General features: G+C 41.0%; 3 protein-coding genes across 9 annotated transcripts in view; 2 read left to right on the forward strand and 1 right to left on the reverse strand.

Moving 5' to 3' along the window:
- Positions 1–9670, forward strand: tprg1l (tumor protein p63 regulated 1-like). Of its 4 annotated transcripts, XR_006844155.1 has the most exons (8): positions 1–388; positions 597–688; positions 831–881; positions 2010–2135; positions 2354–2507; positions 3107–3302; positions 3942–4054; positions 6790–9670. XR_006844155.1 is itself a non-coding variant. In XM_046397813.1 (7 exons), the coding sequence occupies exons 1-6, from the start codon at positions 161–163 to the stop codon at positions 3299–3301; spliced, it is 846 nt and encodes a 281-aa protein (XP_046253769.1). In that variant the 5' UTR covers positions 1–160; the 3' UTR covers position 3302; positions 3942–5412. The 4 variants fall into 4 exon arrangements, 2 of the variants coding, with proteins under 2 accessions (XP_046253769.1, XP_046253768.1); XM_046397813.1 differs by lacking the exon at positions 6790–9670 and having other exon boundaries at positions 3942–5412; XR_006844154.1 differs by having other exon boundaries at positions 2–388; positions 3107–4054.
- On the reverse strand, positions 5574–19206 carry wrap73 (WD repeat containing, antisense to TP73). The gene is made up of 13 exons (XM_046397811.1): positions 19017–19206; positions 18323–18410; positions 17962–18114; positions 16960–17076; positions 10160–10232; positions 9456–9559; positions 9026–9112; positions 8430–8564; positions 7811–7888; positions 7633–7735; positions 7408–7533; positions 7058–7249; positions 5574–6553 (listed from the first exon to the last, which is right to left on the reverse strand). Exons 2-13 carry the CDS (start codon positions 18389–18391, stop codon positions 6450–6452), a joined length of 1341 nt encoding a protein of 446 aa, XP_046253767.1. The 5' UTR covers positions 18392–18410; positions 19017–19206; the 3' UTR covers positions 5574–6449.
- Positions 17059–26501, forward strand: part of tp73 (tumor protein p73) — a 26834-nt gene continuing 17391 nt past the window's right edge. Inside the window, exons 1-3 of one of the 4 annotated variants that reach the window (XM_046397804.1) lie at positions 17059–17217; positions 22739–22834; positions 23624–23780. In XM_046397804.1, coding sequence (XP_046253760.1) covers positions 17186–17217; positions 22739–22834; positions 23624–23780 — 285 coding nt within the window. In that variant the 5' untranslated portion in view covers positions 17059–17185. Of the gene's footprint in view, positions 17218–19666; positions 19937–21097; positions 22115–22738; positions 22835–23623; positions 23781–24591; positions 24738–26501 lie in introns of those variants that run through there. The other 3 variants (XM_046397806.1, XM_046397805.1, XM_046397809.1) reach the window with 3 other exon arrangements.

Raw genomic sequence — 26501 nt, forward strand, 5'->3', positions numbered from 1 at the left:
AGAACCGAAGGGGGGAAGTGAAGTAAGAGGGTACGAGCCTACTTCCTCGTAGCTCCCACAACCAAAACAATATTCGTGCGCAATGGGTGAGTCTGCATCCCCGAAAGGACATTTTCTCATCTAACACTTGGCGCACATTGTCGGGGAGCACCACTGCACCATGCTTCAGCTGAACGACACGGTGGAGCCGGACAGTCCGGGCGCTGCGATTCTCCACACCGCAGAAACGGAGGAGGGGGTCGAGGTCGCCTTCACGCCGCCGGAGGCCGGACGAAGCCTCGGACACGGAGCCTCCGTGGCCTGCTGCCCTCCGTTACAAACGCTGACGCCTTTTCATGTGCACAACCCCACAATCCAAGCGAAAGTGAAGGACTACTTCGTGTTCAGGGTAAGTTGCTCCGTAACAGAAAACGACTCGCGTTAATCGGCACCCAGGCGCGGTTTGTTTAGAATTTGACCATAATGTTTTCCTCAAAATAACCTCCTTCAGTACTCGCACGCTTTTAACACGTAGTTGCAGCCAGCCAGGCCACAGCTACAGCAGCACATCGCAGGGATGGTGCTGATGACTGACGGCTGTGTGATGCTGATCTCAGCCAGGTACCATCGAGCAGGCGGTGAGCGACATCAGGACGGTGGCGCTGCCCTCTGAGGATGGAGAGGTGCTCAGCGTGTGGCTGCTGGCAGAGTGAGTCTCTCAGCACACACACACACACACACACACACACAGCTGGGTAAAGGACAAATGTTAAAGGCCAGCGTTTTCATTGTGCCTTATGACTGTAACAATGTAGCTGGTAGTTTCTCCTGTTTCTCTTCTGTTTCTACAGAATCGACCACTGGAACAATGAGAGGGAGAGACTTGTGCTCATAACTGATAGGTAAGTCAAAAAGACTTGACTTACTGTATATTTGCAAGGTAAAACACTGCACAACACACACTGTTTACACACTGCATTACCTTGATTTGTCAGGTGGCTGAGGGGACTTCTCTGTACTTCTGAATGGTCGTTCATGTATTTCAAAAAAAAAAAAAAGATCATGTTTTGTACATGGAGATCAAAAGGCTGTAAAATAGTTCAATCAGACTGACAACTAAAGAGACAGACAAAGATACCTAAGCAAGAGTGTAAAAGCTCTTCAGTTACTGGTAAAACAGCCTGGAACCCTGGCATCAGAGGAAATAACAGACATACTGCATCAGCAACAAGAATAGAAGAACAGTCTGTAGCAGGTTTAGCACTGCTGCAATATGACCACAGAATATCAGCTGAAGATACTAAGACCTGACAAATCATTATGCAGGGATGGATTATCAGTTTAGTTTTTTATAATTCACTTTTGAAACAGTGGGCGGAGGTGGTGCAGGAAGACATATATGGCAGGTGAGCGACCCGGTACAGGGGGAGGTGATCGGGACCGGGATCAGCTCTCCATTTCTGAACGTGCAGTCATGTATGTCCATGCTGTTGTTTATCTCAAGGAAATTCAATCGAACGCAACTAGACTTATTTAAGTTATTTTATTATTATTATTATTATTTATTTTAGTCAAGCGAGCATGAACTGATGAAGCCTTTTGGATGAGAGGTGAAACGTCTTCAAAGACAAATAACTACGTCCAGTTGCGTTCGATTGAATTTCCTTGAGATAACCATGACCTGGATGAATGAGAATATTCACAGGCTCCATGCTGTTGTTTGTTGTTTCATTAGCACAAACAGTCTTGGAAGTTAATGAAGTTGTCTTTTTTTTCTCTTGGTGGAAAAATGGTCACAACAGTGTTTTCCCTGTCGTGCAACACTGTGGGAACACTGACTGTTTTTAGGAGGACAAAAGTATTCAAATGTAGACAATACATTTGGTGTCTGAATAATACTGATGTGTTCTTGCTGGAATAGCCATTATTGAATCAAAGAAGAAAAACACTGATGAAACAGATGATTCCAAACTTTTAAAGGGTGGTTTATTGAACATTTGACATGCTTTTGATTGTGTGTGTGTGTGCAGGTCGCTGCTGGTGTGCAAGTACGACTTCATCAACCTGTTGTGTCAGCAGGTCGTCAGGGTCTCCCTCAACGCTGTGGACACCATCTCAGTGGGCGAGTTTGAGTTCCCACCCAAATCCCTAAACAAGTACGCCGTATATTTAATCTGACAGCAGAACATTAGTAATCATTACAGTATCTCTCAAGTAACATATTATTGGTCATCTTGTTGTTATTTTAGAATTGGAAAGGATTAAAAATAAATCTTACACAATCAAATTAATTGTGATTATGTGGCAGAGGTGTTTTGGTGTACTGCTTGTAACTGGTTGATCTTTGCTCTTATGATGTCATGTTTTCTTACAGAAGAGAAGGCTACGGGATACGTGTCCAATGGGACAAACGTCCACGGGCCTCGTTTTTAAACCGCTGGAACCCCTGGTCGACGGACATGCCCTACGCCACCTTCACAGAGCACCCCATGGCCCACGCTGATGAGAAGGTGGCCTCTCTCTGCCAGGTATAATCCCTTTAACTTAATAAGGCTAGAAGTGCATTTTAAGTTAATAATTTAATGGCTTGGACGTTTTGAAAACATTTGAGGATTCCAGACATTAAATATAAGATGGTTTAACATTTTCTTTCTTGGCTCCCTTATTTCACAAACAGTGGTGTCCAGTGGTGTAGCAGGTCATTCATGCACAGCAGGCAGCAGAAACAGCCCTTGCAGTCACAGTCCAACTGAAAACAAAAGACAGACTGCGGCCTTAGAAATGACATTCATCCCTTGAGAGAAAGCCAGTCTTTCATATAAGTGTGTAGTCACGACTTTGTGTCTGATCAGTTATTTTCAAAGCTGTTTGTTTAGTTCTTATTGGCAGGGCAACAACAGGACCTGGGGCAGTTTTCTGGGGATTTAAATGGTGTAAAGACTCAATCGTCACCATTATTCTACACTTTGTAGCAGCCACAGGAGCTGTCCATTTTATTCCAGAAATTGAGTGCTAGTTTTATATACAGATAAATTGTTTACTGTGTGAAAAAAAAGCAACTATCAGTACTTGGAAGCTTTTCAAGAGGTGTTCTGGTTTCATGTTCTTTTTTCTTTGACTTGCATAGTTGGACAACTTCAGGACTCAGCTGGTGCAGGCAGTTAAGAAAGCCCATAAGGAGCACCCCATCCCCGGTCGAGCTAATGGTGTCCTGATCCTGGAGAGACCCCTGCTCATCGAGACCTATCTGGGCATCATGTCCTTCATCAATAATGAGGCCAAGCTGGGCTACTCCATGACCCGTGGGAAGATCGGCTTCTAAGGTGAACTGTTCCTCCACCTTACAACAGAGTTTAACCCATGTGTCTGTGTTAACACTGTGCTGTGTGAGGGAAGCTGTCAGTCCACTACAGTCTAATGTGCAACCAATCTTCAGCTCATGAGAAGTCTACAACTCCAGAGATTGGTGTTGCAGACAAGTGGTCAGCCTGCTGGAGGTAAATGATGCACAGCATTGCATGGACCGTGTACTTGTTTTTGTGTCCCCAGTCCATTTCCTTCCAAGAGCTGCTCCCAGATCTGCAAACACACAAGGGCCCTCAGGAGTGTATGCCCATGTGACATAAATTGATGAGAAATGACACAGCATTTGCATCAGTTTATCACCTCTGTACTTATTCTTTATTGAAATCTTTATTGTCAAATGCTCCTTGTTTAACCACTATCAATGCTAATGTAATGTTTAGATTTGGTGGTGGAATGCAAGCTTAAAGGTTGTCATTTCTGGTTTAAAGATGTGCTTTTCTGCAGGAAAGAATGCCATTCACAGGAGAGCATTGATGCTTTAACATCTGCTGAGAATATGTACCACATTTGCTTAATTAATATGGTATGAAAAGAAGGATTGCACTATTCAGATCAAATGTTCAGTGACCCACTTTTATTTTATTTCCGAGGACCAGTGTTGAGTGTGAAGCAGTTTGGATGAGTGGTTCTCGAGGAAGCTGCAAAGAAGAACGTCACCCTGCAGAGCTGGAGAGAGAGCCCCTGCAGTTCTACACCGACACTTTTCTAGGTAGGCAAGTTTAAATGACAGTCAGTGACTGTCATTAAAGAGAGTTGGGGGTTAACCCTCTCTCGCCACACTGTTGTTTTTTGATCATTGATCATTTGAGTTTTAATGTTAACTTTATGATAACCCTGCACAGCAGTGCTTAGCTTATGCTGCATTAAATGATTTTACGATTTGCGTTTAGAGTGTGCCGTGTGTCTTTAGCGTATATACTCAGTCAATTAAATATCAAGAAACAGAAAATACAACAATGAATATTAAGAAGAATTTAGGGGTAAGGTTCACCTCAAACTGTCTAAAACCTGTAGCGTATCGTAACATCACTGTGTTGGTAATTAAGTCTTTAAAAAAGGGGAAAAAAATAAAACCATGGGTCTGGAAGTGTTGTGTCTGTGTGAAGTGTGGGAGCTCTCCGGCCCTGCAGGTCAGTTGTATTGCAGCAAGCAGCCATTCTGTACAGGTACTTTTTGAATGGCACTGCTCTAGTTGTAAGAAATGTTACGAATAAGGACGCTGTTCCAGGATGTGCACTCCTACAGTGAAAAGCTCTAGGCTCAGCTGTGTTACTCAGCTATGTAACATTATTCAGCATCCATGAGACTTGTTCAGTAAATTATGTTGTTACCTTCCGCTCTCACGGGCCAATGCTGTGCTCTATAAGCTTACATTCGCCCTTAATAATTATGTCATTGCTCAGAGTAGTGAGCTGATGTACCATTTGGAGCATTAGCCACATCACAGCTAAAATGTTCTTGTATGTTACAGATGTTTTATGCAACATGAGCGTGCAAACCATGGCTTTATGTTTGTTTGCTAGTTGCCTTAAAGGTCCTGCATTTGTTTTAGGCAGTTTTGCACTGGCTTGGGTTATAGAATTATACATATGCAAACAAAGATTTGCATCAGTTCATTAACTACATACTGGATGTATCATATGAACAAGATTTAGGTGATTTTTTTTTTTTTTTGTAAATCATTGTGCTACCAAAGGTAACAGGCCTTTTTCATGCTCAATAATGCAAGTGATTATTGTGTCCTAAAATGCCTTTTTCTGGTCGTAACTTGTGCATGTTTCCTGCACGTTGAGTTTGCATGACAGATGTTTTTTAAAAGAAGACCCTACTTGGATTTGAAACACTAATTAGGTTATATTTATTTGCTGTTATTTTGATGCGGCTAACTCATGAATGGTTCTAGAAAATGAATATTTCATTGCCAGGTCTTAAATATTTTTACTTTGTGGTTTTAAAAGACATCAACTTAATACAAAGGATGTAAAGGTTTACTTTTTGTTCTAGATACATATCTGTAGCACAGTAGCCACAATGGATAATAATAAATAACTACATGTTCTTGTCGAAGCTTTGGCTCAGGTCATTGTTTTGAAGTGCATTTACATTGCGTTTGTACTGCCAAGGACTGCAACAAAGTGATGAAGTTACAGTTGAGGTTCCTGTACAATGATACAATTGTACAATGATACAATTCTCATGATACAAATGCTTTTATAAATGGGACAACATACAGACAAATGCTGGCTTCTGGCCCTATAATATGGTCCTGATGTATTTAGTACTGCCTGTTTGTTGCTGGAATTCTTACTGGCATTTCGGTTTGGTCATGGCAGGTAATAACATTAAATCTTAATAGTAATGATGCCATATTTCCAGTTTAAAGATAAGAGCACTTTAAGAATACCACACTGTACATTGTTTTAAATGTGTCTTTGTTCCACTGAGGAGATTCATCACCACAAATGTTAAAGCTTTGTGGAGTCAAACAGTCAGCAGTTGGAACCTTTTGCAGCATCAAGAGGGACAATAAGCTACAAATGTACTGTTGCTAAAACACACTTAGTGCCCATGTGAGATCAGATTAATTTTAGGAATACAGGGTGGTTAACTGCATTTCCAAATTTGAGGTAAAATCATCTGTGGGGAAAATACACTATTTAATGTAGTTACATAAACTGTTTTGATAAATGAAAGATTTACATGAAAAAGTTTAATTAATACACTTTATGCTGCATTACTTTGAACTAAATTTATTCACAGTCATTTCAAAATTTCAAGGTAAAACACATACAAAATACTTAAAACTAAAAGAGTAGTGAAATGTATAAAAACTGTAAACATCTATCATCTCACAGTGCTTGAAACTAATGCTTCAATATGCATTTAGAAATTCATTCAACATCTCTCAGGAGGAATGTCATGTCAAGTGTTTCAAATGTTTTCAACTTGACGAGAAAAGGAGCATCCCAGTAACCTGCACTGAGGGCCTTCAGCTACGAGCAGCTACAGTTCAGCATGTGTAAATTGAGATTTCGAGGAGTCATCCCACCAGACGTTCGGTCATCATCTTAAAACATTCCCCACTTTTTGTGTGTTTGTGTGTTTTACTGGTCAGTCTCCATGTAGCACAAACAAAGCTGCTCCTTTCCAAGCAGGATCAGAGAGTCCCCACTGCAGTGCCAGTTTAGTGACTGCACCTGGAAACCACCTGGCAGTGTAGAGAGAGGGACAAGTGTGATGATAAATACAGCTGTACACACAGTGAAAAAACATCATGCATTTTAAGAATCCATGTTCAACTTTCTTCTGTTTATAAACCCTTTACAAACCTCAACCTTTACAGAATGCAACACAAATGAGAGTCACATAGGTTATAAACTGAGACTTTTAGCATTTTAATTGCTGACGCTGAACCACTAATGATGGCATCTTCCCTTTGCCCAGGAAGAAATGATTGGAAAATAAATACCTGAGCCCAACCCTTGTGATCAAGGCAGTATCATAACACATGAGCTCCAGGTTCGTTCACCTTTACAGCTGAAACAGTGACCTCCTGCTGCCAACATGTAAATGTTGCCTTGTGAAACCTAAATAAACCTGATGATAAAAACACTACAGTGTGCTGGTCCTGTGCTACATCTGAGAACAAAATAAAGGAGCTGTGTATCCCAGCTGTGTGAGGGTTCCAACTCTCGGTGAGCAAGCATGTTACCTTCAGTTGGAACCTGGACAGATACGCAGCCCGCTGGGGACCACAAATAGAGTTTGCTGTTGCCAGTACACAATGCCAGCCGGGGGCGTCTGGGGTCCCACTGGAAGCAACGCACAGCTGATGTCTGTTCAAGCACAGCCTCCAGGCTCATCTTCTGCATGTCCCATACCCAGACAACACTGGCCATGTTGTCTACAGTCACAGAAACACAGAGGCACACATAAAGCCACTAACTTTGCGGCAAAAGAAGTCACCTCCAAAGTAAAAAAAGAAACAAAGTCACCCCCCACCCCACCCAAAGAAAAGTTGGGTTTGCAATGAATGTAAAATGAGCAGCTGTGAAGTCTTACCGTTTTTGGTGGCCAGATAACGACTGTCTGAGCTGAATGCCAAAGTAGAGACACCAATCTTGGGGTTGGCACGGTCTGGGTCTGGTTTGACCACAGGAATTTGAACTGGCAGCGAGCAGATCTCATCTGGAGAAGGCAACCACAACGAATGAGTGTTTATGATTCGACAAAGTTGGTTACTCCAAGTCCAATACTGTAATTTATTAATTGCAAACGCTGACATACATTTGCTTTGGGTATTGAAGAGGGTGGTGCCAATTGTGATGTTGTGCAGAGACAGGTCATCGCTGCCAACAGCTGGCCTTCTCTCCACTTCCTTATACACAACCTAGAGACACAACAAACCGTAAGCAATTAAACTGCAATGTCCTCAAGGCTCTTCATAAAAGTTGAAAATACTCACAGCTTTTGTGTTGTTGATGGCTGCTGGGTGCTCAAACTGTGTGACTTTCTTCCATGTGATATGATTGAGGATGCGCACCTGACAAGAGGGAAGTAAAATATTAACGAATGCACACAACAAATTACAAACCACAGAAACATGATTGACACTTTTAAGTTTATACTATTCATTTGTTACAGAAATGAGTGAATCCATTTCTTAAAGGGGAACTCCACCAATTTAAGTATTTATTTATTTATTAACCTATTCTTGAAAAATCAGATTGAAAACAATCTGTGGTTGTGGAGTCAGAAAGATGAAAAATGCAAGTTTATCAGACCTCTGTAGCCCATTCCTCCATTGCTGCTTGAGGCTAACAGCTCAAGGCTACATTAGCTACTATTACCTTAACACATGCAGATCACTGCATGAACTGTTGGCGGTCAAGTTTCACTGTGGGTAATGAAGGTATCAGGTTTTGACTTTAGTCAGACAGTGTTAAATGAGTGGAGTACTCTTTTAAGATGTGGCTTTGCAGTGCTTGTACGTTGTGTTAGTTACATTTTATCAAGCTATAAAGTGATATTTTATATCTCACTGTCATCAGACAGACATAATTTTTTAAGAAGTTTCTCCATACTTTTTCATCGTAGCTGCCAATGGCCAGGAACTGGCTGCTGGGGCTCCAGGTCACAGACTTGACACCCAGCGACCACTCATAGGCACTGTAGGTTGACAGTAACCGGCCGTCCAAAGAATACAGTACCACCTTGTACTGTGCAGATGATACACACACATGAAACCATTATGTCCCCACGAGGCTTTGTCAAGCGGAATATTGCAGTGCTTTGACAATAAGGATGGATCACAACATTAACAGGTGATTTCTTCAAAATGTGTCACTTACTTCACACTTACATTACAGGAGGATTTGACAGGATGTCAAGGTTTTTTTCTGTTGCTGCTTCTATGTGTAGTATATTCTCAACAACCTTATAAATATGCACACTTTGTAAATGTACTATACACTGATGATAAGAACAAACATCTACTGCTGTCAGTCATCTGCACTTTACGTGTATTTGTTAATAAGTATAATATGATGCAAAAAAGGACGTTGCACATAACAAACAGACCTCAAATTCAAACTGTTGAAATGTGGTTTGACTAATGATGGCTGAAGTAATCTATCACGTTTTCTTGTTGTACTTTGAGGTTATAAGACAACTGACTCACCTCCAGACAGCTATCCCACACTGCCAGCACACAGCCATTAGGAGACCACTCCAACCCTGCCAAGTCCTGAGTCTCAGTCTCAAAATGCTGTGACAGATTTAAGTTAAACCACAATGAATTTATAATATACATTTACAAAAACTAAATAAAACATAAACATGTGCCTCAAAAGACGGAGTAACAAATAATGAACATGTTCATGCTGTCAAGGAATAAAAAAGTATTTTGTTTGTCCTCAATGCGTCTCTGAAAACATTTGCATGGCATCTCAAATGATAAAAGCTTACTGTCCATCTTGATCAGTTTTATTAAATTACATTCTTACTGCACATCTTTCTGGCTTCTTCCACCGTTTCTTACTTATTTAACTTAAATATAAATGTGTAATCACTGTCATAAAACTCAAGTCAAATTCTAATGTCATCCTTACCCTGAGTAAATGCCAGTCGTCACATACAAATACACTAACATAGTCTTTGCAATCACGGCGTTCAGCCAAAGCCATATAGCAGCCATCTCTGCTGAAATCCATACCTGTGGGAGAAAGATGACAGGATGACAGCTAAGATTTTACAGGCAATCACAAGTTATGGCAACTAGTTACAAGTATCATAAAAAAGTTATTTCACACAAAAAAAAAAATCACAGAACTGAAAAATATAGCACGTTAAAAAAGAAGAAGAAATCCACCATGAAAGTGAATTTGTAACTTTGTGACTCTGTGTGTTTTTCATCGACTGTAATTATGTGGCACTCTGGCACCATTAGGTCGGTGGTATGTAACTATCATGGTCATATTATTTATACGACGGCTGGAAGGATACAGGGGTTACAGGAGGGCACAGTATTGCATGTGGAAAATGGGGAGAGTCATAGACAATCATTTTTCCTCAGGCTGCTGACAGGCCTGTTATGAGGAGCATGCCCCATTTAAGAGGGACACAGCTGTCAGCAAAGAGGACCATAGTTTGGCTACATACCCTGGGTCGTGCCACAAGGTAGAGAACGGTATGTGATTCATGGGACGTGCCAAGGCACCCGGACCACTGGCCCTGTCCTCAGGTACTCCTGGTGTTACATGTACACTCATAAGCCACAAGAAAACAAACAAAACAATGTTATTCTCATACTGACCCTTCTGACATGCTTTGGGATACTTGATGTAAGATACAGCTTTGGTGCACAGGGACCATATGGTGATTCTCACCTGTCAAGGAGCCAGAGGAAAGGGGGGGGGGGACACAACAAAATACTGTGGATTATCTCCAAGTGAAAGTATGACAAGCACACTACACTGCCAGGCAACGCAAAGAGAATAAACATACCCGAGTTAGTGCCAGAGAAAACTTTCACTGCCTTCTATTGAGGCTGTCAAAAGCAGGGATGCACAATATGTAATTTTTTTCAACCAATAATCATCTGTTTTTCAAGATAACCAATAATTTCGCAGTAAGAATAGGTAAGTAAGAATAAGACTTAAACCAGACTTTTCTATCTTTTCTATCCTCTATGAACCCTTGTGAAACATCTATTCTTCTCCTTTAAATGTGCATATCGCCACTCACTGTATCAGTGTGAGTAGATGCTGTTCTTATGAAATTAATGAAAGCAATTTGCATTCACATTATCAGTTCTATTTATTGGTTATAATTTCATTATCAGCCGATATTTGACAACATAAAATTTCTTATTATCGAGTCAACAGTTTATCTGTCTGATAAATATTGTGCATCCCTGGTCAAAAGTATAAACAATTCAATACTTTCTTTATATCATGTGTTTAAAATGATACAATATCACCATTTGATAGTGTCGAAAGAATCAAAGAAAAAAGAAAAACAGATCTGCAATCAGATTTTCAATCCAAGGCTGCACAGATGTTAACATTATTGCACATGTTGGTATGTGTTCAGTGACTTAAGTGTCTGCACCAGCACTGTGAGTAGGTACAGAATTTTTTCCCCTATTTTATGGGTCTAACACTTTTTCTTTTCTTTTTGCTGTGGTATCAAAAGAAGGATCAAATGTGCAATTGTAACCATGCTCTAAATGTCCTCAAACATACCTTCATCAGACTAAACTAAAGATCAAACAGTGGTTTCACAAGCCACTTTGAGACATTTTGACCAGACATCCTTTCTACTACACTTAAATCTACATGGGGAAAAATTGTAACTGTGACTGTTATCTAATAAATGTTGCATATGGGGACTGCATGTCAACAGCAACCTAGCAAGAGCTCAATCATGGAGGCCAATATCTCAGTGAGGCCTCTATACCTAACAATTTTTCCATCATCTGGGGAAATCCAGACTACAGTTAAGGGTAGCACAATCCATCATGCCCTTTAATGGCTGTGGACAGAGTGCCTTATGTCTTTGAAGGGGTCTATGATGGAGCTCTGTAAGGGATATAAGACACTGACATGGAATCCTAATGAAATCACTAGATGGATGGAGTGTGTAGAGTGTTGTCTGTCAGTGGATTTCTACATGAACACATATGTTTAAGGATTGCAGTCAGGGATATAAAAAGGTTAAAGCGATAAAATTAGGACTTGAGCATGTATTAAATTAACAGATCCACAGCAACATTTGACACATAGCAGGGAAAGTAGGACCGATCCATTTAGTAGCCATAATGTAATGCTAGACATGTTTGCTCCAAATGTGACAAATTAACAGCAAGTTGCATAGCCAGCAGGATGTGTCCCACAAATGAGAAGCAGCACTAAAGAAAAACTGTCTGGCCACAAGTCGGCATAACAGGCAGACCACATGTGTTAATGTTCAGTTTTGACAGCAGTCACTCAAATACCCACCGGTCTCACTTCAACAAGACTGATGCCAACAAAAGCAGGTGGCACTCAGCCAACAGTGCTGCATATTTTGAACCAAAGACCAGTATGACAGGTGGCATCTTGCCCTTAAAGTATGGAGACCTGATTTTTCAAATTGAAATAAATATGGTTATAAATATGGTAACTTCAAGTGAGGGGAAATTTTAATGCTTCAGCATACCAAGACATTCTGGACAATGCTATGCCTCCAACTTTGTGGCAACAGTTTGGTGAAGGCCTTTTTCTATTCCAGCATGACTGTGCCCCAGTGCACAAAGCAAAGTCCATAAAGACATGACTGAATGAGTCTGGTGTGGAAGAACTTGACCGGCCCACACAGAGACCTTAACCTCATCGAACACCTTTGGGATGAACTGGAACGGAGATTGTGAACCAGGCTTTTTAGTCCAGCATCAGTGCCTGACACACAAATGCTGTATTGCATGAATGGGCAAAAAATTCCCACAGAAACACCACCTTTAGAACATAATGTCATTAATGTCCCCGTTGGTGTAAAGGTCAGGTGTCCCAATATTTTTGCTTATATAGTCTAGGTTCATGTAGCCCTGTCTGATCATGCTTTGAATGTTTAAAACTGAAACTTCTGAAGTGACATAGTTTTCATCATAATGTCCAGACAGACATTTGAACTGGGACAAGTCTGTCACCTAACTGGGTTGAAGTGTCAACCCTCCTGTTTGGTCAAGACATCCAGCTGTGGAGACCCTGTAATATCACCTCAGTACACGCTTCCTGGACATCCCCTCAGACATGGTGCCATGGCAACCAATAGCAACAGTGCTCAAACACAAACACACTTAAACTTCTTAGATGCCCTGAACCCACGACACAGGGGATGCAGGGAGATCAAGACCCGAAAGGCAGTGTAACTTTAAACGGTGTGGAGGAAGGGTAGCATGAAGAAAATAGGTGGGAAATGCTTTTCCATGTGGGGTGCTATGCAATGAGATCCTTAGTTGGTAAAGCTACACTTTAGAAGAAGTATCCTCACCAAAGGTGAACAGCAGCTCAGCTCAGAGATGTGGCAAGGGGCTTGAAGGTGGTGTGAAAAGGCAAAAGTCCACTACTGCAGCTGCTGTTTATCCATCAGAGATGGAAAAATTCACGTATGTGCCTGGGGTTAGCATAACTGCAACTGCTGATCTGTACAGGCTGTAATTACAGACATCTTTTTATTTTAGCATTGGTGTGGTCACTACGTGTACAAGGACTGCTCAACAGGAGATGCTTCCTAATGTTCACGTTTTCACCAAATACTGTTATTGGGAGGCTTTTGACAAGAACAGTGGAGGGGCTACAATTAACTGTTTCATAATAGAGCCATTGTGAAACCCTTTGAGAATGTAACTATAATTAAGAGCTGTACAAATAAACTTTACTTGGCCTGACAAGACAATCTTCTTAAGATACTGCCAAATGGGACAAGTGCGTTAATTTTGACCATCATCCACACCTATTAGCAAGTATTCATAACAAGAAAACCACAAAATTAGGGAACATTCCCAACAGGACAGCCTGTGGGGAAACATGATGACCATGATCAGTTGTAGGCCAAAGTTACTGACAGCAACCTGGAATACAAACCTAACGATCAGCCATTCTTGTTGCGCGCCTTGGCCGGTACGAGAGAATGGGCGAGTGTATTTGATGCCTTATGGGCCTATCTGTCAGCAGAGGATTACACTGCAGGCATTCCACATAGGAAGCCATCTCAAACCAATATAGCCTATTTCTCCTGTTACAGCCTCATGATTCTACCAAGGAACTGGAGCCTCTAGCAGCCCACACATAGGTATGGCTGAGCTATTGTCCCACGTTGCAGTGCAGCAGCTGCCTAAGTTTACAGCTGAGTCCGGTAGCGTTGTTGCCAACAGTGCCGCACGTTAGCAAGGCTCCAGCCGTACTGGCCAAGAACGCTACTGCTAATCTGATCCCAACAATGTAAAAACCATTAGAGAAGTCAAGCTCAATGATGTCCTTGGCTGGAGTTTTTCCACCCTCAGTTTATCACCCCTCAGTTGGTAAAGGTGGATTAACATGGATGTGTGAGTGGCATTTTGTGAGGTCCTAAGATAAACGATGTGAATTCAAACAGGAGATGACTTGCATGAAGTCTCATAATACATAGGCTAGGTTTCAGAAATGTGAAATTCTGCTAAGTCTGTGGCATGGCGCCAACCCATTATGTGAAAACAGGTGTTTTATTTTTTTCTTTCTTAATGTCTACCTCCAAAAATATTCTGCCTTCAAGCCTTTAAGGAATAGCTCAAGAACAGAAAAAGAGGTGCTCACCTGTAGTCTGTTTAGGGCTGCCAGTGAAATTCTTGTTACCACTAGAAAATGACATCCTTAGCCATTCTGCTCCTGTTACAATGTTAGCTGTGAGCTAATAAATTGCAAATCAGGAAGGCCTGATGATACTGTGTTTGGGGTTAAAAAAGAAAAAGACTCTGCAACAGCTACAAAGAGACATCCAGACACACACACAGACAGCTGTCCCTAAACAAGTTAATATAGCAGGCTGTTTATGAGTAGGGATGAAATTCAAGCCCGAAACCAACACCCGTCTGGCACAGCCTTAATGAAATCTTGGGCTGGGGTGAAGGTAAGTTCAGTGGGCCCCTTGGCAACGTGGTAGCCAGTGCCCACTTTGCATCTGGTATAGTAGTCTTGTAACCTCAACTACCAAAGGATGCTCAGTAACAGTAAGTAGTACTTGACTGCTCACATGTGGCCAGGTGATAACAGCAGTGAGTAACAGGATTTTGAATGCGGAACACCACATGTGAGAGGATGCTGCGACATGCACTCCCTTGAAAAGCCTGTCATTGTTAAACAATAAAATACCTGTCACTAATTTCTGAAAAATCTGGCTATGACAGTGATGATGTAACATGAAAGGCACAGTGTCAGGTCTTCAAACCTAGAAACTTTGGATTGGCTTGCTTAAACAGAATTTAACTGCCATTCCCAGTGAGACTTATAGGTCATACTTGTGTTAAAGTAAATGTTCAATGTATAATTGTCTGACCTGTGTCATTTTCCAGTACTGGATCACCTAACATATAATTAACAGGAAATAAACTGTTGCCTCAAAGGTAGGGAAAAAAACAAGCCCCACAAAACATCTGAAGAGGTGCTTTAGGGTAACAGAGGTAACAATTATCCTTGTTATTGATTAATCTGCTTATCATTTTCTCATAGAACTGCCATCAAACTCCACTTGACTACAAGGCAGTTTTTCCTCGCCACTGTCGCCAAGTGCTTGCTCAAGTGGGAATGTTGGGCTCTCTGTATTACAGTTTAATTAAAGAGTTTGGTCTAGACCTGCTCTAATTGGAAAGTGTCATGAGATAACTTTTGTTGTGAATTGGCGCTATATAAATAAACTGAATTGAATTGAACATTCACAACTGAGCTGAAAAAAAATCATTTTTACTGGAAATATGACTTTGAAACAAATGAACAAATATCATATTTGCTGCTATTTTCTCTTCTCTCTTTCACGAAAACATCACAGAAGGAAACGAATGACAGTAAGCAGTTCAAAAGTGTTATGAAGTGATCTGATGGCTATAACCACGAATCATTTGACACAGATTCTTTACATACTTGCCAAGATGACAGCAAAACACACTCAGATGTTCTAAGACCCAAACTACATTGTTCTATGCAGATGACATGCAGTATCTCTTCAGGAAATGAGCCTCCCTTCATTTCTATCCTACTTCTGTTTTTTTTTGAAGATGCAGACAGACACAAAGAAAGCAGACAAGCCACAGACACTTGAACTCCCTGCACCCTTCTCCAGACCAGACACAGTTGTGTGACAGGCCGCAACACCTGTCAAGGGATTCCTGGAGTCAGCTTCGGCATGACAGACACAGGCCACCACAGTGGCCCCCGTCGTTTTCCACATGGCCACAGGGTAGCTGCTATAGCTTCTCACCCCTCGCAACACGTGCTTACTAGGGAGTGAATTTAAAACAGGAGTCAAGAGGTACAGAATGGTACTAAATGCATCTTTATTAGTCTGGGTTTCATTCTGCAGACTGTCATTAACAACACTCAACACTGCCTGACTCTTTCTTCATGAGCCTGTCTTTGGTAGGAGCGATCAGTAGTCATTTTATTGCAATACAAGCAGAAACTTTTGCATGACGCAGCTTTCAAGCACTTAACTTAAAGAAATGAATGTTTTCTGGTGGCAAATATGACTATGTGTACCTAAGTTCATACCGAAGTATGAAAAAGTTTCCACTAGCCACACTTACTATCAAAGTGTGGCTTTTCATTACACTGGAGAAAAGAGCCAAGTCCAACTCAAGTCAAGTTCGGTTTCAAACGTCCCCACTGCATATTGGCCCTTGTTTAATATGGCCCTAGTATTAAGTCAAACTGTGTACCAAGAAGTGAAATTTTAACAGCATTTCTGTTTAAATGAATAAATTAAGTCATGTGGTCTTGCTTCCTTGTGTGAGAAAGATCAGAATGAACTCCTTTTCATCCTTTGCTTGTGTGACCTGTGGTTTTGTAATCACTGTGCTTACACTGAATGTAAGGACAAAACATGGGCATTTTGGGTGTTCAGGTTGGCTGATCAATCACTGCTTTAGAAATAATTTTTAAACTTTTCCGCTGATCTTTAAATTAGTATTTTATCCTCTCTTTATATGACAACTTATTTTATTTGAGTGTTTTTTTTTTCACTGTGATTGAACTGAGTTTACAATTAGGATTTGGGCAACAGAACATAATTAGTAGGACTTGCCGCCAAAGAAAATACCAGAGCTATATTGAGAGGGAACATACACATTGCACCCATGTTCCCGAGGTACTTGAGACCCATGTATGACAGGATGCTAACAGAAGGGGAGCTATGAAATCAGGCTGAATACATGCATCGGGTGGCTGGGGGGTGTAGGGGCAGTCAAGAAAGGCTCTGGTGTCTGTCTATTTTCAGGTCCCTCTTCCTTGCGAGCCAGCAACAGTTGAAACCAGACAAGCATATGCATAAACACACTTCTGTGCGCGTGAAAGCATGCACCCATGCACGCTCCGACTTCACACTTACGTGGAACTCGGTGGTGTTCAGAATGTGACGTCCATCTGGACTCCAGCGTGAGGAGAGTAGTCCTATTGAGCCCTCATCAATCTTACAGTGCCAGTCTGGTTGTTCGAGAGACCACACCTGAAGAGAAAAGACACAGAGTTACAGAAGGACAGCAATCAGCCATCACTGATGACATCCCTCCCTGAACTTGAATTCCGACAGAAGATAGATTTGAGCATCACAAACCATGAAAGACTGGCGCTGGATACCCCTTCAAAGGTAAACTACTTACCCTGTGATGAACATGAAAATTGTTTTAAACACTGCAACTAATTTAAAGAAAGAGTAATTAGTGTTAATGTTAAAAACCGGTCAGAAATCATTTTTACTTGAGTTAAATTATATCTTACGTTTGGTCTTCATGTTGAAACGGTGTAATGCTGAAACACTACTTAGCAACATGTCTAATTAAGTAGTACACACACTGAAGTACAATGTGAGATTTCTACAGATAAAATCCAAAAAAATGTTGTAAACTTATAGATACATGTGAATATTTTTAATCTAAAGTGATGTGCAGTGCTGTGTAGTTTTCAGTAAAGTGAACTGTAATTTTACAGAAAAGCCATTTTCAAAATGACAATCAACTATGGCATAATATACACCATGCGTGAAGTGACTGCGCAGTATTTAAGTATGTACAAAAGTAGTCAAACTCAAAACAATCAAATACACCTTCACTTTGATAATCATATCTCTCTGTACTATTCAACTTGTTTGAAAACCATAGCAATTTTTTTTTAATTTATACTGCAAGCAATGGAAATCTGCTTTGTGTTTTCTTTTCGAGGATGCGATAAACTGTTTTAGTTGTTGGTTAATCTAACTAGTACAAACAATAGCAACTAATTAATTATAGCACCAGTAACAAATAAGACTGACTTTGAACTATCAAGTATCACCAGCATGTACACTACATGCTGAGTGATATACAAACATTATTGTTCCTTTCTAACAGCCTACCTGCACCAGTCCTCTCTTGTACATAGCACAGAGGATAAAAAGAGAGTCAGACGACCAGTCCATGTGGGATATCTGGTCCAGGCAGGTGTAAAGCTGCAAGATCTGTAGGGTGCTCATGTCTCGCACCACCAGCCTGTATTGCACACAGGTAGCCTGAGGAATACAGCCAAATACATTCCAATATATTAGAATTCATAAAAACCACAAGACTTCTAACATACTCACAGTCATGCGTAACTAGAAACCTAACCAGTTAAATCAGAGTTAAAAGTATTATTTCTACTGCATTACACTTACAAAACACGACAAAACTAAAAATTAGCAACTATTATAAAACAAAAAAGATATCTCAGCCACTCACCAAGTATTTCCCATCTGGGGAAACTTTACAAAGTTGGTTGGATTGCTTGAAGACCTCAGAGAAATTCATCTTACAATCACAACTGTTCCTACACAAGAGACATAATAACATAAAATTACATTAACATACACACATCTCAGTCTCTTCAAAACTTTAAATGCTTATGAAATTGGTGGTTTTGGTATATTATCACGAATAAATGGTTGTTGTTTCCTTCTGCTACCACAAGATGGCGCCACAAATCCAATAAATAAACACACTTTACGTTGTAAACATGCACATAGAGAAACAGATCTTTGTCCATGCAAGACAAAACATATCAAAAGGCATATGCTTCCCGACGCAAACATTGAAGTTAGTTTCAAAATACGACCTAAGCAGAAAGAGTTGGCTTACATTAACAGGTAGTTAAGTTAGCATAGCTAATGCTAGCTGGCTCGCAATTAAGAACGCCTGAAAGCAAAACAATACCACATAGGCCCGGTCTAAATAGAGAGGTTGTTGTCACTCTATCGTCTTGCTATCACTATGTTTTAAGTTATATAGGCCAGTAGATGGACAGAAGCGAAAACTACACGCTGAGTTAGCTGTTAACTTGACGTTCCTGGTCGTTACCATAAATGTCAACGGACTCATTCAACAATAACGTTAGCAAGTAAAGTTAACGCTACTAACAACTTAGCAGGTAGCTTACCTTCACTATCTTCCCACTCAAAGGTGAAACTTAACTCTACTAGCAATTGTGTTGCTGTCGTCGATGAGACGAGAAATGCTAAATGTCCCACAGTTAGTTTAGAAAACGTTTTTTCTTCACATGATTGTCTTCGGGGCACAGGCTGTACGTCTAACTGTTAATAGTTTGTTTGTATGAGCGAATGACGACACAACGCTATTGTCCAATCATCATCGGGCTTTTACCTTTTGCCTTCTGGGAAACGTAGTCCATTATTCTAATTTCTCCTTTTTTCCTGTTTGTGAGCGTGTGTGCGTGTATGCGTGTATCAAATTAATATAGAAGGCACGTATAATTGACAATATAATTTTGTATTACAAGCTAGTCAACTTGGAAGTTTGCATTGTGTAGGCTCATATATTTGAAACAGGCCCATTTTTGTATTTCCCACCATGTTTTAATTTAATTTTTATTTCATTCTTAATGGTTCTAGTCTATGGCTTATGTTTTATTCACACAAAGTTGTGTTGTACTTTAAGTTCGGAACATCTATCAGCTATATTACCCAATACTGTCCCTGCTGAGGTGGAAACGGTTTCCCGCTTATGTGCGCCCAAACCGCGCTACCGCCTCCCTGCTTCACCCAGCGCAAAAAACGCTTCAACTCCTCCTTGGTCTCCCTCAGCAAAGCTCACACTTCCCTGAACAGCATGCAAATCAGCTTTCCTCCTGTTTCCTCGCAGTTAATTTTGTTTCTTCGAAAAATCAATCATCTCCAGCTGTTATTATCATAATGTAAACTCGGTCGATATTTTTTTTTGTTTTTTGTTGTTGCTGTTTTTATGGAGGGTCACTCTTTTGGCATGTTTGATAATAAACTGGCAGGTGCTCGGCGCAACATAATTCTTGGGTGTTTGGATTGGAATAATAATAACCTTCAGGTACGTTGGTTTATTTTAATGAGCTATATAGAATAGATTAATGAGCAGTGATTTGGATTCTTAATTCGTGTTTTTATCTATCAGTTTGTCGGCTTTTTGTTTTGCGAAATGTGATAAACATCCAAACAATTTTCGAAAAATGTAGCTTACAGACAAATAAAAGGCCCAGCTGTCTTGAGAATTTGCTAAAGCTGGATGTGACTCCAAATAATTAAACGGTTGCAATCTTTCAGGTTGTTTCGCTGGGCTGATTGTGCAGATGATCGTGGTTTGGGTGATTGTTTTTTAAAGGTGTGCGTTTGGCTGCGTATTCTTGGGACAGTGCAGTAAACAGGCCTAATAATAAAAATCTTAATATAAATAGGCCTTGGAAATAACACCAACAACAGACATATGCAGTTTTAATATTAGTGTCCCTTGGATTTTTGTATTCACATTAGACAACACATGTATGCTGCATTTGGAAAAGTCGAAAAGGTGTTGGTCATTTTTAATGTATCATGACTATAGTTCAGTATCATATTCACAAAAGGCTGAGATATTTAGCATTTACTTATTTTTATAGACTACTTGCTGTTATTTCAGTAAATTTCATAGCTTTGATAACGAGCGACACCCAATGAACTCAATAGGGACGAGCTCGTCCTTTGAATCCTCATGGCATAAGAAATATTTCACTTGGGGCTGTGGAGGATCGAATCTAAAACAATTTTAAAATTAATTTCTTCTCAGTTGGGACTGTGGATTTTCTTGCATAAAATGGCCCTTGGGAAAGCACTGTGTGTATGTCGGAGTGTGTTGTCATGGGTGCCGTAACCCGGGTGTGGAGACGCACCGTAGAGACAGGTGAAGTGTACTGTCAGTCCTAAATGGACGGAGTGACATTTGGACAGAGAACCAGCAGAGGCCGTGCTTTACAGAAATAACACAGGCGTGTTGTTTGGAATGTTAAAATAAAAATGTTGCTTATAAGTGCAAGCCATATTATTAAATATTTTAACCAAATACGCGATGTTTTTGTTCAAATTACAAATTATATATTTTATCATAGGAGTCTTCTATGCCAGACTCTGTGTCTCTCTTCAACGTTTCTTAGGCACGCACAATGTTTGTTCTATATGCCTTCAGATGCAATAGGCCTAATACTGGATATCGTAGGTTATGTTTTCTTTACCTGCAAATCGTAGAGTATTCCTATTTCCCCACCTTTGAGGTAACCATGACGTGTACATACACTTTACCTTAGAACATAAAGGCTAATGAATAATCAGTGTAAGCGTTGTTGGACAGGAGGTTTTCTGCGGTTATTTCTGGTCGGGAAAAGAAGCTGCAGGCTAAGTAAATAAAAAAAGTCGTCTGTGTCCAGGTGGAATCGCAATTAAATTGCACAGCAGAGCTCTTAAGGCCAGCTTCCTCTGGTCATCCCGCAGAGGCGTCTTCTTAGATCCCCTGCTCTGGGATGTGGTTTCTGCGGCGGCACACACCTCTGGGGCAGCGGGAAAGTGCAGCCACGCCGCTGCAGGCCTGCATGTCGCCTGTGTTCCATTTCTTTTTTGTGTCAGTCCATTGGATCATTTCGCATGAATCTAAACTGTCGGCCTATTAGAAGAATCGTGGTAAAAGCCACAGGATCAGCTTTGGAGAAAAGATAAAAATCGGCCTTTGTTCAACAGTCATGACATCACTTCAGATGTTTACTGAGCCGAATCTCCAATCGATTCCGTGCAGAGCAAAGTGAAAAGGGTCACATGAGTGCGGAGAAAATGGACAGGGCCGCAACAATCAGTTCAGTTAAAAGCCATTAATTTCAGAAAAATAGTTTGCATTTATGGTGATTTATTGCGTCGTGCATCTTTAAAGCCTTGCACCCTTGCCACACATTTTTCTTGTGCAGTCCTACAGAGGGGGTTACTAAGGAGATATGACGCTGCTGTGGTGCGACACTGTGAACATAGTAAACTTTGGTACGAACAAATATGCTCGACGGGGTTTTGTGCTAGATGTGATCATTGCCACATCGAACTGGAAGATGGAGACCTGTCTTTGTCTGCTTTACGCGACAGACCTGCAGTCCATTTGACTTTCAGTTTGCGCTCATGACAAGCACGGATTTATCTGACAATCCCCGAGTGTTTTGACTTAAACCACCACAGAGAGGCCCGGATGTCCTCCTCGCAGGTAGCTTACATTTTCAAACTCTCCAAAGTCTTTCATCCTCTGCTCTGTCAAACTGTGGCACAGAGTTTTCAGGCACTGTGTTTTGACAACCGGAGTAAGACGTGGTACACTGAAACGCAATCCGCAGTAGCTCCACTGTATATTTGACATAATAGTTCCATAATGTGTGAACACATTTTAAAGAAGCAGAGAGCAGGCTGTGTTATTTTGAGACAGAGGCGGAGGCGGTGATGCTCAGACTTTGCAGAAGGGAAGGACGTTTCCCTTCGGAGTGAGACGGTGATGAGGCGGGCAGGTCTGGGCCCGCCCAGGCCCCCTGACACCTCGTGCCACCTCACTGGAATTACATTGGTGTGATCACACCTGGATGAGTGTGTGTGTGTGTGTGTGTGTGTGTGTGTGTGTGTGTGTGTTTTGAACCGCTTCATCTCCTTTCACTGATAAAATCCTAAAATGATGACATGTGCAGTTTGTTTCCACTTGTGTATCCTTTTTAACATGTTAAAATTCTGTGACTGTAATTATTTCATTCAGTATTGTTTCACGCAATGATGCTGTTCTAAAGGATTGTTTGTGTGTGTGTGTGTGTTTGTACGTGTGTGTGTGGGTGGGGGGGTTCTGCAGAGTGATCTGCCCCTCACCAGACTATCCATCCTCTAAGATGTCCCAGTCCACTGCTACCGAAGAAGGAGGCACCTTCGAGCACCTGTGGAGCTCCCTGTGAGTGTCAACAACACCTGCTGACAACTGGTTTACTTTCCCAAGACTGTAATACTCATTTTTTCCAAATGACGTAATGGTTTTATTAAAAAAATTAAAATGCATTTGAAAATGAACACAAAACACAGATGATTCCGGCATTTGCTGAATTATTTTAAGAGCGAAGCAGGGTAGGATTTATTGCAATTTACTAACCCAGAGTGAGTTTTATGTTGGTACCAGCAGTCTGTAGAGGCTTGTGACGGAAGCAATGTCAGAACATTTTGAAAAAAAATGAAAATATGTAGATAACTTCTGGTGTGCAGAGATAATCGAGGAGTCAAAGACCAACAGTTGTCTGGGTTTTCTGCCACTTAAATGATTTCTTCACATGACATAATATATAATAAATCCTTTCATTCTTCAGCCAAGGTGCTTTCATTTCTTTCTAAATGTTGCTTGTATGTTGGGACTGGAGCCAACCTTTCTCAGTGCATTAAAAGTCTTTAAACAGTATCACGTGAGTCTAATGTTGGGGTAAAGCTGGTAGTATACTACAGCTTTTCTATACTTGGAAATAACACTTTGCTTCCCTGTAATGAGACAAGCAGCACCAAAATACTCTATTTTTAATCTACAAAAAAAATGCTTTACCTCAACACCAATTGGCTAATACTTGAAAATTATTCGGATGACTTTAAATGTCTGCCTGTCTGTACTTTACAAGACATTGCTGTGCTGTTAATTTTTCATTATTTTCTGAAAACTCATCCCTCATCAACTTGTGTCCATGGTGTTGTATGTTCACAGGGAGCCAGATAGCACCTACTTTGAGCTTCCCCCGGGCAGCCAGCCAGGTGAGCGTCCACTGCCTTCTACCAGCACCCCGGGCAGCCATCGCAGCACTGCTGAGGGCTCCATGGAAGTCTACTACCTGAGGGACATGAACGATAATGATAATGTGATGGTAGGGACTTTGTAGCTTTGCGGTCAGTGTTTACTTTTTCTTTTGGAAATCTGCTGCTTATTAATCTGTTGGGTGTTTTTCTCTTCTGTGTCAGACAGACACACACACACACACACACACACACACAAACACACACACACAGATTCCCAGGATCCCATTTTGTTTGTTGTACCCTTTCACAGTTTCCCTCCAGTGTTGAGGAGATTCCCTCCTATGTAGTTTCCCTCTCCTCTGCAGCCGTTTCCCTCTCTCTGTCTCCCTGCTGAGCGGTCTGCAGGGACTGTGTGTGTGTGAGTGTGTGTGAGTGTGTGTTGAGGGAGGGCTAATTAAACCCCAAGCCAGGACCCCTTGCTGTAGAGCCATCTGTAGGCAGGGGTGTGTCTCTGTGCATTAACAAACATGCACATATGCTTGCAGGTGTATGCACCTGCATATTTTTCGTATGCACAGGAAGTATGTAACTTTTTACTTTTTATGAATAAAGACAAACAGTCCAGTTTTCAGCTTGACCACCATGAAGAACATTACATTTAAAAAGAATTAATGGGCCTACAGAGACCAATGCCACCGTCTTTTACTGATTGTCAGTGTTTGCAGGGTCATCTTGCACATTTGTTCACTCTGTTCCATTTTTGTCCTCCAAATATGAAGTCATTCTTAAACACACCTATGTTTCCATCCCCATCTTATCTGGAATATTGGTAGGATCTAATCTAAGCGGGCAAGCCTGGACCTGCCTGGCCAGTTAATGAATAGTCATGACAGAAAAAGGGGGGCGGAGCGATGATTTGTTGTTAGATGCAAAGCAAGTTGTGAGGCCCAGTCAGGCAAGGGAAACAAGTGGAGGAGAGGAGAAGTAGGACGTCTCCTGCATCCTCCATCATGTCTTGCTCCACAGAAGGGTCAGTTGGCCATGGAGGATTCGACTCTTACAGTCACACTTGACCACAGCAAAGTGTAAGTCCAATGAGAGCCGGGAAACAGGGACATCATAGAAACTCCCCCATCTTATCTTTCAGGAGCCTTAAGATGCTGTGGGGTGTGGTAAGTGGACGAGTGAGCTGTTTATGTTCGGGCATATTCAGAACTTTGATTTAAAATATTGTGAAAATAGCATCTGACTGCTCTTTTGGAGGTGCTTGGTGTTTTGAGGTGTGGAAGTTCTAGCATTACTTCAGTTCAGGTTGGTGGCAGTCGAATACGTCACAGACTATATGCTCATGACTCATCAGGCTGCTTGGCAGACCAGCGCTCTCTTGTTTTTTTCACTCATGGCTAAGTGGCCATGGCTAATTGAATTTGAATTTGTGTGCTTAATAGACCGATATGTATGCTACTATGGTTAGACTGGTTTGGTTATCATTACATCACACGACAAGATGGATTCGTTTGCACAGATGGATGACACAGGCACCAGAAACACTGATGCAACCACATGATGCAATGGCTTGCTGTTTCAACTTTGAAGTATCGTGAAGTGTTTAGGAATTAACTCTGAAGATGTTATAGAAATCTATTACTACTTGAAATGTGTTGTATATCTACAAGTATTCTACAGGTAGTTGTGAATGTGGACCTCTTGAGAATGAATGATATATCCAGTATTTGCCAAACATTCCCAACAGAGGGCAGCCTTCTTGCACATCAGTGCACGTTTTAAATCCTCTCATCATCACCTCCGTGTAACATAACTGACCTCGTCGAGACATGCTCCACTTTTCATATGATACTGTGCCATTCATTTACATAGCCTAACTTTTCATTTTGATCATGTTGTTTCCTAACTTCAGCAGGGCCGCATGACAAAGTGTGAGTCCGTGTTGTTAACTGAGTGTGCTGTTTAATAAAGTTCAGTTAATGAGCGGCTGTAAACAGAGGTCACTAGCAGGGTGAACCTCTCCTTATCCTCAGCCTCTTGTGTTTTTCACTCATCTTGACAAGCAACGGATGTTGTGGCCAGCTTATCTACATTTCTAAATGATTTAAGCCTTTAAAGTTTGGCTTTGAGTGGCAGCTACCTCTATGGCTGCCCATAGGGGACATAAGATGCTGTCGGGATGAGAGGCTCAAACACTTAGGCACAGCGAACACACACACACTCTTGCTTACACAGTGGGGGCGGAGGTTTTAGCTCTGTTTCAACTTGTTGCGGATCAAGTTCAGGTATTAAGAGTGAGCACACCTGTGAGCACATGTGTCTGTGTGACAGTAGGTGTGTGTATGTGAAGTGTTTTTTTTTTTTTTTTTTTTTTTTTTTTCACATACACCTCTCACTGGACCTTTGGCAATACCTGTTAGAGGAAGGTTTCAAAGGTGGTAAAGCCCAGCTAGTTACCTTCATACTTTTCATGAGGGTGAGCACGTGTATCTCAGCAAATTATACTTTGCCACTAACAAATAATTATTTTCTCTGTTAATAGTAAAAAAAAAAATGCTCAAGGTGACATCTTCAAATTTAATTTTTGATCCAAACCTACATTCCAAACCCCAAAGATATTCAGTTAGTTATCCCATATGAGAAAGAAAACCAAAACACATTTGAAAAGCAGTGAACTTGAGGCATTTTTGCTTAAAAATAATAACTGGAAGGATTAATAGTTTCTCAAAATTGTTTCCAACTAACTCTCTATCAACTGAGCAATAGAGTGATTAATGATTTCGGTTTGACATTCGATATACAGTACATGATTAAATAGGAAATGTTGCCACATATGTGAGGCT

Source organism: Scatophagus argus, chromosome 8, assembly GCF_020382885.2.
Source record: "Scatophagus argus isolate fScaArg1 chromosome 8, fScaArg1.pri, whole genome shotgun sequence".
NCBI lineage: Eukaryota > Metazoa > Chordata > Actinopteri > Scatophagidae > Scatophagus > Scatophagus argus.